The 14,950-nt window shown below is 37.8% G+C and overlaps 1 protein-coding gene across 1 annotated transcript; it reads left to right on the forward strand.

The window, feature by feature from the left end:
- The first annotated feature begins 594 nt into the window (after positions 1-594).
- LOC145681312 (adenylate kinase 7-like) lies at positions 595-3,541 on the forward strand. The gene has a single exon (XM_081752974.1). It carries the CDS (start codon positions 701-703, stop codon positions 3,434-3,436), a length of 2,736 nt encoding a protein of 911 aa, XP_081609100.1. The 5' UTR covers positions 595-700; the 3' UTR covers positions 3,437-3,541.
- The last annotated feature ends 11,409 nt before the right edge of the window (positions 3,542-14,950 follow it).

Consider the following 14,950-nt stretch of genomic DNA (forward strand, 5'->3'; position numbering starts at 1 on the left):
GGCTAACATGGCCATCGATGCCGAAAGCCCAGAAATCTAAATTCTAAATCCTAAATCAAAGAAAACTCTGTTACGCGTATTGACCCTCCGTTGCTTCGCGCCTGCTCTGTACGTACGTACTTCGAGCGGAATCATCACTTTTGCTCTACCTCGAAACGAAATATATACATACAATTCTTGTTTGTAATAACCACCTGGCACAGATTAGTGAGTGTTTTTCATATGAATAATCGCTTTCGTGACATATCAATTGCAGAAATAGTTTCAAGCTGTACCAAGAAACAAAAATAGCATTGTAAAATGCATTAGAGTATCATATAAAGCAAGAAGAGTGATATAAATATTTTTTTAAAATTTAACGACATTTCGTAAAACTGCACCCAATCCAGATTGCAAGATTGAACCAACATCGTTAAAATGTAGGAGAAATGAACAAAGTCATAGTAAATATTAAATTTTTTTCCCAGAATATTGGAAACAAAATTAGAAAATACGTTGGCCTACACTAAAATCTTATTAGTATGGTAAACTTGGGTGGAAAATGTTTTAATTTAATTAGACATATTCACAAAGAAAAGAAGAAAAAGACAAATGAAGAATAAATTGATAGTCACGAAAATAAAATAAAAACACTTGTTGAATGTTTTAATTACTTAGTAAATTGGTGTTTATCTATAATTTGGCATTCCGTTATAATAGAATGACATCTACAATAGAAGTATTAGATGCAGCCAAAGCAAAATTACAAGCTGAAGTGAATGAAAATGAGACTGCCCAAAAACATAAAGAAGAACCAGGGTCAACAGTGGCCCAAGAACAATCAAAACTAGAAGATCCTCCGCCATTTTCTGAAATTATACCTTATAGACTTTTTATAAACAATCTAGATAGCTACCACGGACGTGCATTTGCTTCGTTTTTCTCAGAGCAAATTGCTGGCGCTTTGAAACAGCCTTCAGAGGTTGAAGAGGAGGAAGAAGAAGAACAAGAAGAGGAAGAGGAAGAAGAAGAAGGAAAGGAAGATAATAAACAAAGTCATGAGGATAAAGATGATCAAGAGCAACAAGAAGAACAAAAGGCAGAGGATAAAGGACCTCACTTTTATGAGATAGTAGGCACTGCTATTGATTTGGCAAATTTTAACCCTCCTGAAGAAATAAGCGAACTTTATTATTACGGTAATAAACAAATCCTTTGGCAAAAAATTTGGAGCTCCGGAAACATAATTTATGACATCTCGTATGATGAGACACAAATTGCACACGCTCAATGGGCATTAGAAGAACTTGACAAGGCATATGAGGCTCACAAGGAAAGGGATGAGAAAGAATTTAAACATTCGAAGGACTTTCGAGTTTTTGTACTCATTTCAACAGCTTTAACTTGGGCTAAGACCAAACCTCTGGATCCAGAAGATCCTGATGTACCGTTCACAGAAGAAGAATTTAAAAAGAGAAGACCACATAAGGACTACAAAGAGCAGAATGCGTTGGAAAAGCAAGTGCTTAAAATAGCTAAAAAATACAAACACAGATTTAGACCCATAGTGATTTGTACGGGAGCCACTTACGGGGGTGAAGAAGGTCCTTTCCATTTCTTATTTAAAATGGCTTGGCATAACGAACCTGAATTACCAGTTTTCCTGCCTGGAAGTCAAAAGATCCCAACCATTCATATAAAAGACCTGTGTTCTGTTCTGCTGAACGTTGTAGAGAACCCGCCATCGAAACATTACATTTTAGCAGTGGAACCAGTAACTTCTACGTTGAAAGAAATAGTAAAAGCTATTAGTGAAGCAATGTCTACGGGGAAAATACGGAAGTTTAAGAAAGGAGAACAATACAAATTGTGTGACTTACTCCAATGCTACCACGATATTCTGAACTCAAACATCAACATGGAACCGGGCTACATTACCGAGTTTATTCAGTGGCATTCAGAAACAGGAATAGTAGAGAACATGAATAACATTGTAAGCGAGTATAAGGATGCTCTTCAATTAAAACCCATTAAAATATTCATTCATGGTCCGCCATCAGTGGGGAAGACGTTACTGGCACAGCAGTTGTGTGGACACTATAAGCTACACTACATTGGCATGAAAAGTCTCATAGAAGAGACACTAAATGATCTGAGGGAGAAAACGACAGCAAAGGCAGAGATGGAAGAGAAGACACCTGCAGAAGAAGAACAACTAGAAGAGGAAGACGAGACGGGAGCAAATGTAGAAGAACTTCGTGAATGGTTGGAGGAACTGACAAAGCAGATGGAAGAAAATAATGGTCAACTGGAAGATGCTCAAATTATAAGGATTTTCAGAACCAAGTTAATGTCAAATCCTTGTTTAAATCAAGGATACGTATTGGATGGTTTCCCAGAGACGATCGATCAAGCGACTAGTTTATTTGAACCAACAGGCGAAGAGGAAGAAGTTGAAGAAGAACCGGAAGAAGGAGAACCTGAGTTCAATAAAAAGATCATGCCTGAGTTTGTCTTCAGTTTGGTTGCTCCTGATGACTTCCTTAAGAAGCGATATCTCCGCCAAGCCCTGAAGCAACAGGAAGGAGCTCCATCGAGACTGGAACGATTAGCAGAGTTTAGAGAAAGAAACACTGACGAACAGACAGTCCTCAACTATTTTGACGAATGTGAAGTACACCCGGTCGTTTTTGATGTGCAACATGACAATACACCCAAAATGGTTTCAATCTTGAATCAGATGCTTGAAAAAATTGGCCCTCCTAGAAATTATGGACCATCCGCTGAAGAAATGCGGGAAATGCTAAGGAAAGAGTATCTCAACCGGCGAAATAAAGAACGCCAAGAACAATCCAGAGTTCTAACAATTCTGGAACAGATAAAAGGTTTTCAAAGGAAGCGAGCACAAAGGTTTGCTGAGCTTATGAATATTGTCAAAAATGAGGAACAAGAAGCAATCGATGCAAACAAGGAGCCAATTAGGAACTATTTAATGCGATACGTATTACCTATAGTTACCGCTGCTTTGCTTGAACTATCAGAAGTCCGTCCTCCCAACCCAATTGATTTCCTAGCAGAGTACTTATTCAAACACAATCCTGAATGGAAAATGTCAGGGGAAGATGTATCCGGGAAAAATTTAGAGAACTTTTTAGGTGCTCGCGATAACCCTACAGCTCAAGCTGTCAATGAATTTCGTGAGTTTTTCGAGGAGCTTGCAACAAAAGACTCGAAAAGCTCGGAAAAATATATGTCTTTTCCTAGAGATGAAACTACTTCAGCCGCTGATTCAGTTAAAGAGAATGTGGAAGAAGAAGAAGGCGAAGAGAAAGAAGAAGAAGTTGAAGGCAAAGAGGAACAAGAAGTTGAAGGCGAAGAGAAAGAAGAAGAAGTTGAAGAAGTAGAAGAAGAAGAGAATGAAGAAGGAAATGAACCAGAGAACGAGGAAGCAGAGTAATGCTAAGAATTATCTGAAACTGATAGCAACAAAAACTAAATTGTATATATACAGAAACGGTTAGGTATAATATAATGCATTAAAGAAAATATTTGTGTTTCGTTATACATACTCATAGTACAACTCATAACAGCACATTTGGTAGGCCCAACGTAGGTTAGTGGTCGGTATGATTGGGAATTGGTAGGCCAATGGTCAGCATGGTTGAGAATTGGTAGACTAATGGTCAGCATGGTTGAGAATTGGTAAGCTAATGGTCAGCATGGTTGAGAATTGGTAGGCTAATGGTCGGCATGGTTGGTAAGTGCAAAAACAAAGAAAATACGTTCCCCCGGCGTAGTTTAAAGCTAATATTGGTCAACTAATAATTGTCATTTAACTATAGTTTCAAATGGTATTCCCTGTCGCAAATTTTTCTCCTTTCGAGAGGCTACACTTTGGCAGTGACTTGGTTCGCAAGTGTTAATGAAAGTGGGTAAGTGCATCGTAGGCCTTCGTTGGAAGTTCGCTATCCTACCGTTTCTACTATTAATCCTACTGTCTGTATTGTTACTTGTTAGGGACAATGTTCGTAGCCTGTTCCTGTAGGAAGGCTCAAATCTAGGAAGCGGATCGGAAAGTAAGTAGTGTTCATTTAGAAAAATGCGTATTTGTCAAACTTTCTACTGTTGCTTTTTGTAGGGTAGTCGCTAACACTCTCTCTCGTCTTTGATGCGAGCGGTCCCGGGTTCAAGTTCCGGTGGGGACACTCGGTCGAAAAGTGTTAACAGCTCTTTCAAGCCAGCCATCTTGAATGAGGTTTTTCCTGGGTTTTCTCATTCACATCAGGTAAATGTCCGAATGGTACCTAACATAGGAAGGAAGGCCGCTTCCTTCCCCCAAATCAAACAAATGTTTTAGTTCACGTGTGATATATCGGGAGATTTCGGTACGATTCGTGGAGATTCCTTCCGAACGCACACTTAGTAAATGTCAAACTGAAGAAGTGCGCAAACAATGTTGCCAAATTTTGAAGGCATGATTAACGAGCAACAAAAAGCAGTACTTACCAATACGAACGGTAACAATTATTCATATTAAAAACTAACGATAATAATTAATACTAAACTGAGCTGCAATTAGGCAACACTGTACTCTTTGGAGATGTTCTTCTGGAAACGAGAGAAGCAAAACTGGAAAAATTTCCTGTATGGGGATTGACGACTGGAACACTCCCCCTCCTTCTGCGTTCTATTGGGTGGTGAAATCGGTAGGTCTAGGTCCAACTTCGTAACTCCTCTCTATCACAGTAGGACGTGATGATCTCTTCATCGTCATTAAAGAGTTTCCCCAGGTGTTTCTATAAATGGCAGAAACGCTTTGTGAATATCCGCTGGACCTTACTTTGTACTTGGAGAAACCGTATGAATAAGGAGACTTCACACTTGGCGAGATTCTGAATCGGCGCAGCCAGACCAAGCAAGTATTACTGTCACTGGAATCCACGTAGCAATGGGGAACAGCCAAGAGAGGGAAGTGGACGGCTTTCACCAAACCACAATAGAGCCAACTTAGACAGAAAAATATTACTTGTCCATTTATAGGGGCTGTAACTTTACAGATACACCTCGAACCAAGCTATCTCTAGTGTAGCCCAACCATAACAACTTCATTAGGGACAAGTTAGAAGTGTTTGGAAAAGCTGTGTGGTAAAAATAACACAGTAGACTCCGTTTGTCCGGCCTAATGCAGAGGAAGGGCAGCCCAGATAATAAAAAAGAGAAGTATAAGCAGGAGTTCTATAATTATTCACTTTCTGCTCCATTTATATAAAAAACCTGTTCTTGTACACATTTTCTGAACTCTTAATAACATTATGTTATAAATGGATGTTGTAAGCTGTAATTGAAGAGTTCTATGTAATAGGGGGCCATACCGGCATAGGCTCTTTTTTTGGGGGGGGGGGATTTCATTTCTCAATTCTTTAGTATTAATTCTATAGATCTGCAAAATTTCATTCCGATGTCGTAAGTCTTGATATTACTACAGCGAAGGAACAGAAATCGTAGTAATACGAAAGCAGGCATCTGCTGTAGTTATGTTGGTGAGCTAATTGTTTGAACAGCGTTGGACATGTCGCAGTATGTTAACATGAATGCAAGTATAATCCCAAGAAACAGGAGAGACAGTCAAATATGCTCATGGTAATATTTTGCTCCTGCATATGCATGGAATGTGGTGTTACAGTGAAACATGTATCTCTTGTCAGAGATCATTCTTGCAAGTGTTATAAAAATATTTGTTTGTGCTGTCTGAAAGTGGCTAAGGATGAGAAAGTGCTTGCCCTCGACAAGTACGTGCAAGTGCTGAAAGTAAGTCGAAAACTTTCCTTTTCACTATCCTTTTATGGTAAAACATATTGTCAAACAGTGGAAGGATGTATTCACAACTATAATGAAAAGTAAACCATCAGCAACACGACATTCTTTCAAGATCCAGTCCTGTGTAGGACTTTGCTTCAATGCATTCGGGGCATTCTAGCTGCTGATGCACATACTGGTGCGTACATGCTGATTAAGTACTTTACTCAATCGGACTGTGTCGTAAATATTCCAGATACATTATTAGGAAGTCAACAACTGTAGGTGAACCCAGCTAAAGAACGAGAAGTACGGATTCTGTCCGTCTTCTGGATCCAGATGCTGTTGCTTGGTACGAGAAAGTGTTCCGTCAGGACAGAGGATGATCTTCATGCGTAGATTTTACCATCTGTGCATAATGTATAGACAATTTTCAGTGCTCAGGATTGTTACGTATTCAGTTTCTACATAATACATGGACTACTTCAATGCAAGGGGGCCCATGTTGTGGTTTCCAAGGGGGTGCAAGTATAAGCGACATTTCAAGTGTAGTCTCAAATTTTGCGGTAACTATTCTAAAAAATCTATTGGGTTTTCGTTCTTCCGAAGCACAATTTCTTCTAAAGGGGGAGCGCCTCCCTTGATGGGCGCCCTTGTTTCAATGTATTATTTGACATACATATTGTTCTGTACACTTTATCTATGTTCCTTACGAAGTAATTACTTTTCTTTATTCATTTTCACAAAGTGTATCATACGGCTGCTGTGATGCATATACGCTAGAATCCTACAAAGTCGTTCTCCCTAACAACGGCCTACAAAAGCCTTTTTAAAAACATGCATACGTATGTTATATTGAAACGAATTTCTAGTTTCTTTATATATTGTAGAAGGAAAAGGATAAATCTATGTTTCTCTTGTAGGGTGCACATGTACAAACGTTAATAAAAAAATATATCAATGTTTAAAATGTTTGCACGCAATTTTATCAAAACATGATTTCCCGTTATGGGCCCTTATTACATAGAACTCCTCAATTTAAGTTTCCAAAGTTTATTGCACAGAAAGAAAGTGCAAGGATAAAAATAATGAACATATTTAAGATAAATCTTATAATATCTGGCTTAGTTGCAGAAAACAAAAGTATGTACACTATACATACATACAATTAATATATATACAGGGTTGGACAAAAAAAATCTAAAACGTTTGCAAACGTGTGAAAATCATACCTAGTATGGTGTGGGGCCTCCTTTTGCGTCCAAAACAGCTTGGATCCGACGTGGAATGGACGTATACAGTCCCTGAATCGTGGTGTGTGCAATTTTGTACCATTGTTCCTGCAGAACATGATCCAGTTCCTTAAGGGATGCTGGCGGAGGGTAATGAGACCGAACACGCCTTTCTAACTCAGACCACAATGGCTCAATGATGTTCAGATCTGGTGATTCTAGTACCCAGGGGAGGTGTGATAGCTCCTGGTCATGCTCCTCAAACCATGATTTCACAGTTTTTGCAGCGTGACAGTGTGCCAAATCATCTTGGTAGATGCCATCACCATTAGGGAATAATATTTGGGCCATTGGTAGAACCTGGTCCCCCAAAATGGCCTCATACGCCTTAGCATTCATCATTCCACGCAGGGCTATGGTGGGACCTGCATAAAACCACGATATCACTGCCCATACTGTAACAGAACCACCCCCATGCTTTACAGTTGGGAGCAGACAGTCTGTATCATAGGCCTGCGACGGTTTTCTCCATACGTAAACACGACCGGTTGTTGGAAACAAGGTGAAGGTCGATTAATTTGACCACATTACGTGTTTCCACTGCTTATGAGTCCACGCCTTGTGGTCCTTGCACCACTGGATACGCCTCTTCGCATTTACTGTTGTGACCAAGGGGTTTGGCGATAGCAGCCCTGCCATGAATTTTCATTTTATGAATTTTCCGTCGCACTGTTTTCGATGAAACCGGGTTTTGTAGGCCGGAATTGAGATCAGACGTAATTTTCATTGCAATGGTCTTCTTTTTAGCTGCTACAATCCGTTTTAATGCCTTCCGGTCCCTATCTGACAGGATTGTCTTTCTACCACTGTTGTGCTCTGCAGACGTCGTTTGCCCAGAAATTGTGTATGCCCTCGTGACGTTGGACACAGTGCCTTTCGATACCTCCACAATGTTCGCCACTGTTGCCACTGAAGCTCCAACCAGACGGGCACTAACGATTATGCCTCTTTGGAAGTCTGTGAGGTTGCCCATTTTACCGCACCACTTTCACACATCGACACTCACAGGTGAACTGGTTACTGCTGACGGAAAAGGAAGGTCTACATGACACATTGAAAACAAAAAAACGATCGGCAATCGGATCACTTATTGTACAGTGGAGGGCCAAACTTCCGTGTCCTGTATGAAGTGTTTTTAGATTTTTTGTGTATCCCTATATATATATATATATAGGGATACACAAAAAATCTAAAAACACTTCATGAACAAGTTCACTCAATAAATGAACAAGTTTAAATTGTTTCTTTTAAAATCAGGCCTAATTTTTACCTATATATATTAATTTAAACTTGTTCATTTATTGATTACACAAACGTTAAAAGGTGGGTCAAAGAAAAAAAAATTCAGAATTTACAATCTTCAGTTTTTCAAAAGTTGATGATAGGGTAGTGCTTCTCCTTGGCAAAGTCGTGCTTTTATGATAGCGTTAAAAGTCCAGTAGATTGTTGAGAGATTTATTCCTAATTTTATTACTAATATCTTTTCTAACTAGGCCGAAATTTATCTAGATAGTTTTTTTGTAGATATCAATACAAACGATGTAAGAATGTTATAGTTGTGTTGTATCGCTTTGTAACTCTTTCCCCATCTTTCAAAAGTCCATAAGTCTGAATACAGCCTGTTATGAGCAGAAGGTTGAACATCGTTGTTTTGGTACTAAAGCAGAATTATACCTTCTCATCAACACGAGGGATAAATTTTACAAAGTTGGTTTGCACTTCTGGTGAAGTGTCATTTATTTTAATCGGTTAATGCTGGGCTACGGTAAGCTGAAAAAGTAACCCTTTATCGGACAAGGTTAAAAAATCGATGACAACATTTACATAAACACATAACGTGCTGTGAACAACAAAGAAGCGAGAAAAGCAAACTATTATTTTAGAAGCAAATAAATTAGAACAGTTGAGGCTCTACGCGTTTCTTTTTCTTTTCGTTTCTTCGATATTAATAAGTTTGTTTTCAGTTCATATATATACACACGAGGTATAATTTTGCAAGAAATGTTGTTGCTAGCTTGACTCCCGATAATTCCAAATTCCGGATAATTTGTCAATCACTTTTCAGTTCTTTTCTTAAACAAAAATTCTAAATGGAGATAAGCAGAAAGTTTTCTTTGCGGTGGTTTATTAATAATTACACTCAATAACTTGTAACGTCGCTTTATACAATGCAAACAGTACAGATACATTTAATTGCCGTATTATCATAATTACATATTTATGCATGTGCATGTAGCATGTTTCTTGTTCTATTTCAAAGTTCATTGCGGTATTCAATTTCTTTCTCTTTCCTTTTGTGACTATTCTTGGACCTGTCTAACGAATTTGCTGGCAGGTTTTGTTCTTTTCGTGGAAATTCCAATGTACCCAATATTTCTTCCCTGTAACAAAATGGCCGAAGAAACTTAGCCGTTGTCAATTACCACTCAGACGAAATCAGTGTGAGAGGCATTCTTGCATCAACAAAGAGCAAGATTTTTTTTTCAGTTTTGTAAGTTGTTTTTATAATTTTTGACAATTACTTTTCTGTATCCTATATTGTGCTACAAATTTCATCAGGTAATATGCAGTAAAATATGATGAGTTGTGAGTAATCCACCTCTTATTTCATAAAACACGACATTTTCTGTAATTGTCTCCACAGTAGGTCGAGTTTGTGTGACTACTGTATTGTTAAGCAGTGATCAACATTGGACAAATAACACATTTTCGGACTAATATTTTTAATTTTACAAATTTTTATTAAAAGATGATCTAAACGTCTGATGCAATTCTAGGAACTTTTAGAGCATTTATTCGACATTTTATGTGGAGTATTGTACCGTACGAAGAACAAAAGTCGTCGTTATTTAGGAGCTATTAAAAAAAACCTACCAGGAGTATAGAGACGAAATGAAATCTCAAAGTTTTACGTCCCACGGTTACGTCGGATAGGCTAAAGGAGACGGTGATGATGAGAAATGAATGACATGGTGGAATAAATAAAGTGGGAAGAAACGGGAGAACCCCGAGAAAACCCCACACGAAAACCACAGAGCTTACTTGGCGCGAGCTGGGATCTAATCATGGATCCCATCCACCAGAGGTGTAGGTTATATGGAGAGAAATAAAGAAAAGTAACTAAAATATTAAAATGTAATGAGGAAATTGGTTACATTTGAAGAAAGAAGAATAATACTTTGCATAATTGAAAAGACAAAAATAAAATGGTTCACCCATTATTAGAAAAAGTATTGACTTATTAAGGTTGTGATAGAAGGTAAGATAAAGTGTTGGAGAGATAAAACAATTCTGGAAAGAGTTAAGCAAAAGACTTAAAAAGGCGAGAATAATATCCGTTTTGAGATATTATTTGAGAATATATTATCTTGAAAAGAATCTAATGGAATATGCTAGAAGAACGAGCTCCGTGATTTCCAAAGAGTTTGACGAAAGTGGCAAATGTGTTGGCTGTGTATAAAGTGATGGCATCCGTACAAAATTTACGGCAAAATCACATAGTGGTCGGAAGAGAACCCTCAGTTACAGGTCTCGTCGAGCATTAAAGCGGATTGTTGTTGAGAACCGTATTGCGACTGCGGTTCAAGTTACGGCAGAACTCAGGCAGCATCTCTTACAGCCTGTGGCGACCATCATATTTCGCTGCGAGTTATAACATGGCTGTACTGTGTCTGGTCATGTTGCTGTGGCGAAATCTCTGATGAAGAACCATAATGTATATCACGACGCTGTAAACATTTAGGTAGAGTAAAAACTTGGACCACTGTTGACTGGAAACGTGTCGCACTATTCGGACAAGTAGCCGTTCTTATTTTAAACCACGAGATGCGTTCATTTGTGGCGGATGCCCAAACAAGCGTATGATCCGCTATGTTTCAGGTATGAATATTTCTTGTTGTTCATGTTTTCCGTTTTCTTTTTGTGTCAATATGTTTATTTGTTCTTACTTTCGCTCCTCTTTCTTTCGCAGTGTAATTATTGATTTTACCCACTACAGAGTAAGAGTCACAACTTACGGACAATCGGAAACATCGGACCGATATTCATATCTTCTTTTCCATTAAACGAGACATTAGTGTATTATATATAAAGACCAGTGAAGTGAGATAATAGAAAGTGAAAAATTTGTTAAAGGAAAAGAAAAATAACCCTCTTAGTCAGATTATCCTAACGGCCCTAGTGTCCAGGTGCTTCCGGGCCTGTCTACTTTGGAAACCATCTACTTTTCATCATGTAATGTACCGATAAATCATTGGCGTAAATCAGCGAATAGCAAAGCTGTGGAACGATCATTCATCCCTTGTAATTCTCTCCAAACAACTTAATTCGTTAATAGGCTTTCAGTACCGTATTGATGGAACCGCTGACGCAGTTTGTGATGAACACAGAACAATAGTCGCCGTATCCTCCGACCACCTTCAAACTATTACATGCACTACGATCAGATTGCTCTCTAGCAGGACCGGATTAAAAGGGGGCTGCATACCCGGGAGTCCAGGTGGACAGGGGCCTCTACTCTGATCAAAATCTCAACTGACTATATAAAAAGAATAACATCATAAAATAAAATATGAAACATATTCCCTTAACTTTCCTACTGTACTTTCACAGAAAGTATTGGGTGAAGTCAGCAGGAGTCACGTATTTTTTCTAGCTCTAGGTCTCGAGATGGGTTAATCTGGTACTGCTCTCTAGAGTGTTTCAACTGTCAAAATTTTGAGATTCCATAATGAAATTATTATTATATAGACGTAGCAATATTAGGGATTAAACACCGATTTCTCTCGTACTTTTTCGAATCCTGAGACTGGCAAAATAGTCGGAATCCCGAGTTAATGCGAAACTACTTATGCCAGTTTAAAATCAGTGTTGTTCTTCACTTCGTGGTCTTTATTAACACTTGCTTCTCTAGTACTGTTATTATATGTCATATATAAACAAGTATCAGAATCACTAAATTTATTAGAAACCTACAAGACCATTAAGAACGTGATCGCAATTTACACAGTTCATATTTTCTTTTTTTCAAATCACCCAAAAAAGAAACCTTCAAACTAAGACGAGTATATCTAAAAGCACACATTCTGCGATTCGAATTTCCTTTAAATCGAACAACATATATAGTTTTTTTTAAAATGCATTTCCACCTCTGTACATTAATCTATGCGTCTTGCAACTATTCTCAGATTCTTAGGTATGAAATGTAAATAAGTCGCTCTCGTAATGTTTCTCTTATAATTTATACTAATAATAATATACTGTGTTGCCTAAGACAGTATTGTGTGTGTCTTTTATTAACTTTTCACATAGAAAAGAGACACCAAGAGCTGGCAAATATTGTAGAAACATAGATCATCACCACATCTAATCGCCTACGAAGGCTTTTTTTTTCGATTTTCGGCTCGGGAGAATATTTCATAGGGACATGAAAATGTATTAACACTTTTGACTGCTCTGTAAGAACATATGGTCTGTGCGCAACCAGCATTTCCTTTTGGTATTGCGACTTTACATAATCAACAGAAAATAATGGAAACATTCTACCTCTCATTTACTTAGCTTCTGAATTAAAACTCGGTTCTTGTAGTTAGTAGATAAATAAGTGCGATGTCAAAATATAATTTCGTATGGTTAATATTGCTGACGAGGCAAAAAGAGACAGAATTTTTGAGACGAGACATTTTCAATAGAAACAAGTGTACTTTTTGACACCATAAATAATGTTCTCTGACATAAAGATATGAGCAGGAGCGTCATTTCAGACTTGGCTTGAGGAGGGCAAGAGCACTACTAACATAAGATTTTCACGTTTTGTACTAATATATTAGTAGACAATCTATTGAAGTATATGTATTCCTCAAACTCTTGGGGGGGCAATTGCCCCCTCCTGCTCCTCCTAAATGACGCCCCTGGATATGAGTAATCCTGATAACTGTGTTTCAATTTATTACCAGAACGTAAGAGGTATAAATACAAAATTAAGTACAATTTACACTAGTATCTTTGAAATTTAAGCATATAAACTTCACTTGATATTATTGAGACAAACTTTGTCAAACAATTATGTATACGATAATGAGTTTATTGATGGCAGGTATAATGTATTTACACAAGAAAAATTTAGAATAATGGGTCGCGGTTCAGTAATAGCAATTTCTAATAAATATCAAGTGCAAGAAATTGAGATCAATATCCCATTTAGGATCCTGGCATTTTGGGCTATTTTTTAGACTTTCAGTCAAGCAGCTACTGCATCGTCACTATTTATCCTAGGATCAGGGTCCAGATCTCGTTCTCTTCAGAATAGAGCTGACTTTCAAATGGTATCACTTGCATACCCATACCATATACCAGAAGCGGGAAAAAATGTCAAAGTGAAAATTTCGGAGGGAATTTTTTTTCTCGAACTTTGGCCCCCCCTGGACCCCCCCTGTGTGATCGTAGCCACGTAAAAAATCTGATAAATAGTACTTGGTATACTGAATGTGTGTGCCAAATTTCAAGTTTCTATCTTGAATAGTAAGGGGGAGGGAATTTGAACCAAAAATTCCCACAATACCCCAAAGTACCATAAAACGCTATGATCTCAGGGAAAAAAATTCCTGAGACATCCCTAATTACCCTAGTACTATAATCCGCCAATCATTCTCTTCAGAATAGAACTGTCTTTCAGGCGGTACCATTCACATGTCTCCATCATGTATCTAAGGCGGGAAATTCCTGAAAAAAGGGATTTTTTGGACAAAATTTCCCTTTTTCAACTTTTGCCCCTCTGGACCCCCCTGTTTTTACGCATAAATCGGAAAAAAACTTCTGGTAAGTACTACTCGGTGGACTGAATGTTTGTGCAACATTTCAATCTTCTACGTGAAAAAAAGGCCCGCCAGAAAAAATTTCCCTACCATGCCCCACTTTTACCCTATACAGAAGTATATTTGGATAAAAATTCACTGAGACGGCCCTAATTACCCTAGAATAATAATTCGACCGTCGTTCTCTTCAGAATGGAACTGCCTTTCAGACGGTATGACTCACGTGGTCCTATCATGTATATGAGGCGGGAAAATGACGAAATACGGGATTTTTGGGGTAAAAATCCCTTTTTTAACCCTTTGCCCCTCTGGTACCCCCCTGTTTTAACACTGACATCGGAACAAAAAATCTGGTAAATACTACTCGGTGGACTGAATGTTTGTGCAAAATTTCAATCTTCTACGTAGAAAAATAAGCCCACCAAAAAATATTGAACATAGGCTTAGAAAATGAGAAAATAAATTTTTGACTTATGACGTCATCACCTCCTATGTCTGGACGCAGGACGGTCTGAAACCATACGTAATGTCTTCTACAAGGCCTCTGGACTTGGAAAACAAACAAACAAAACAAAAAAAAAAAAAAAAAAAAAAAAAAAAAACGGACGAAAATGCTCAAATAGAAGAGAAATAACGCAATGTACCATGAAACACCCGTATGGTCAAATTGTACAATGGGATCCTAAAGGGGATATGGATATACACCTGCAAGTCGTTTACGTGAAGGTAAAAATGGGCAGAAATTCATATATTATAATTACTGTACATTTTCCCTGCACATTAGAAACAAATACAAGTTTATGAAAATTCGAATAATGCCCTGAAGTACTTTTATGCTGTATTGATTGAGGCAATTGATAAAAAGTCTCTAAACGGAAACTAGATAAGAAGCGATTATATCTATGTTAATTAAGCCTTCAGAAAATTAAGCCCTTAAAGGAGAAAATTGTACAGAAATAGAAGAAAACTCGTTTTAAAATTATATCTTTCTTAAATTACGTAACAAATTGAAAATAATAATTAACCGTCATAAAAAGAATATTCAAGAGAACCCAAAGCTTTTCTTGAACC

This window comes from Thermobia domestica, chromosome 3 (genome assembly GCF_964235325.1).
Source record: "Thermobia domestica chromosome 3, izTheDome1.hap1.1, whole genome shotgun sequence".
Classification (NCBI taxonomy): domain Eukaryota; kingdom Metazoa; phylum Arthropoda; class Insecta; order Zygentoma; family Lepismatidae; genus Thermobia; species Thermobia domestica.

Coding starts and splice junctions, on each gene's coding strand:
- LOC145681312 (XM_081752974.1), top strand. CDS start 701: ATGACATCTACAATAGAAGTATTAGATGCAGCCAAAGCAAAATTACAA.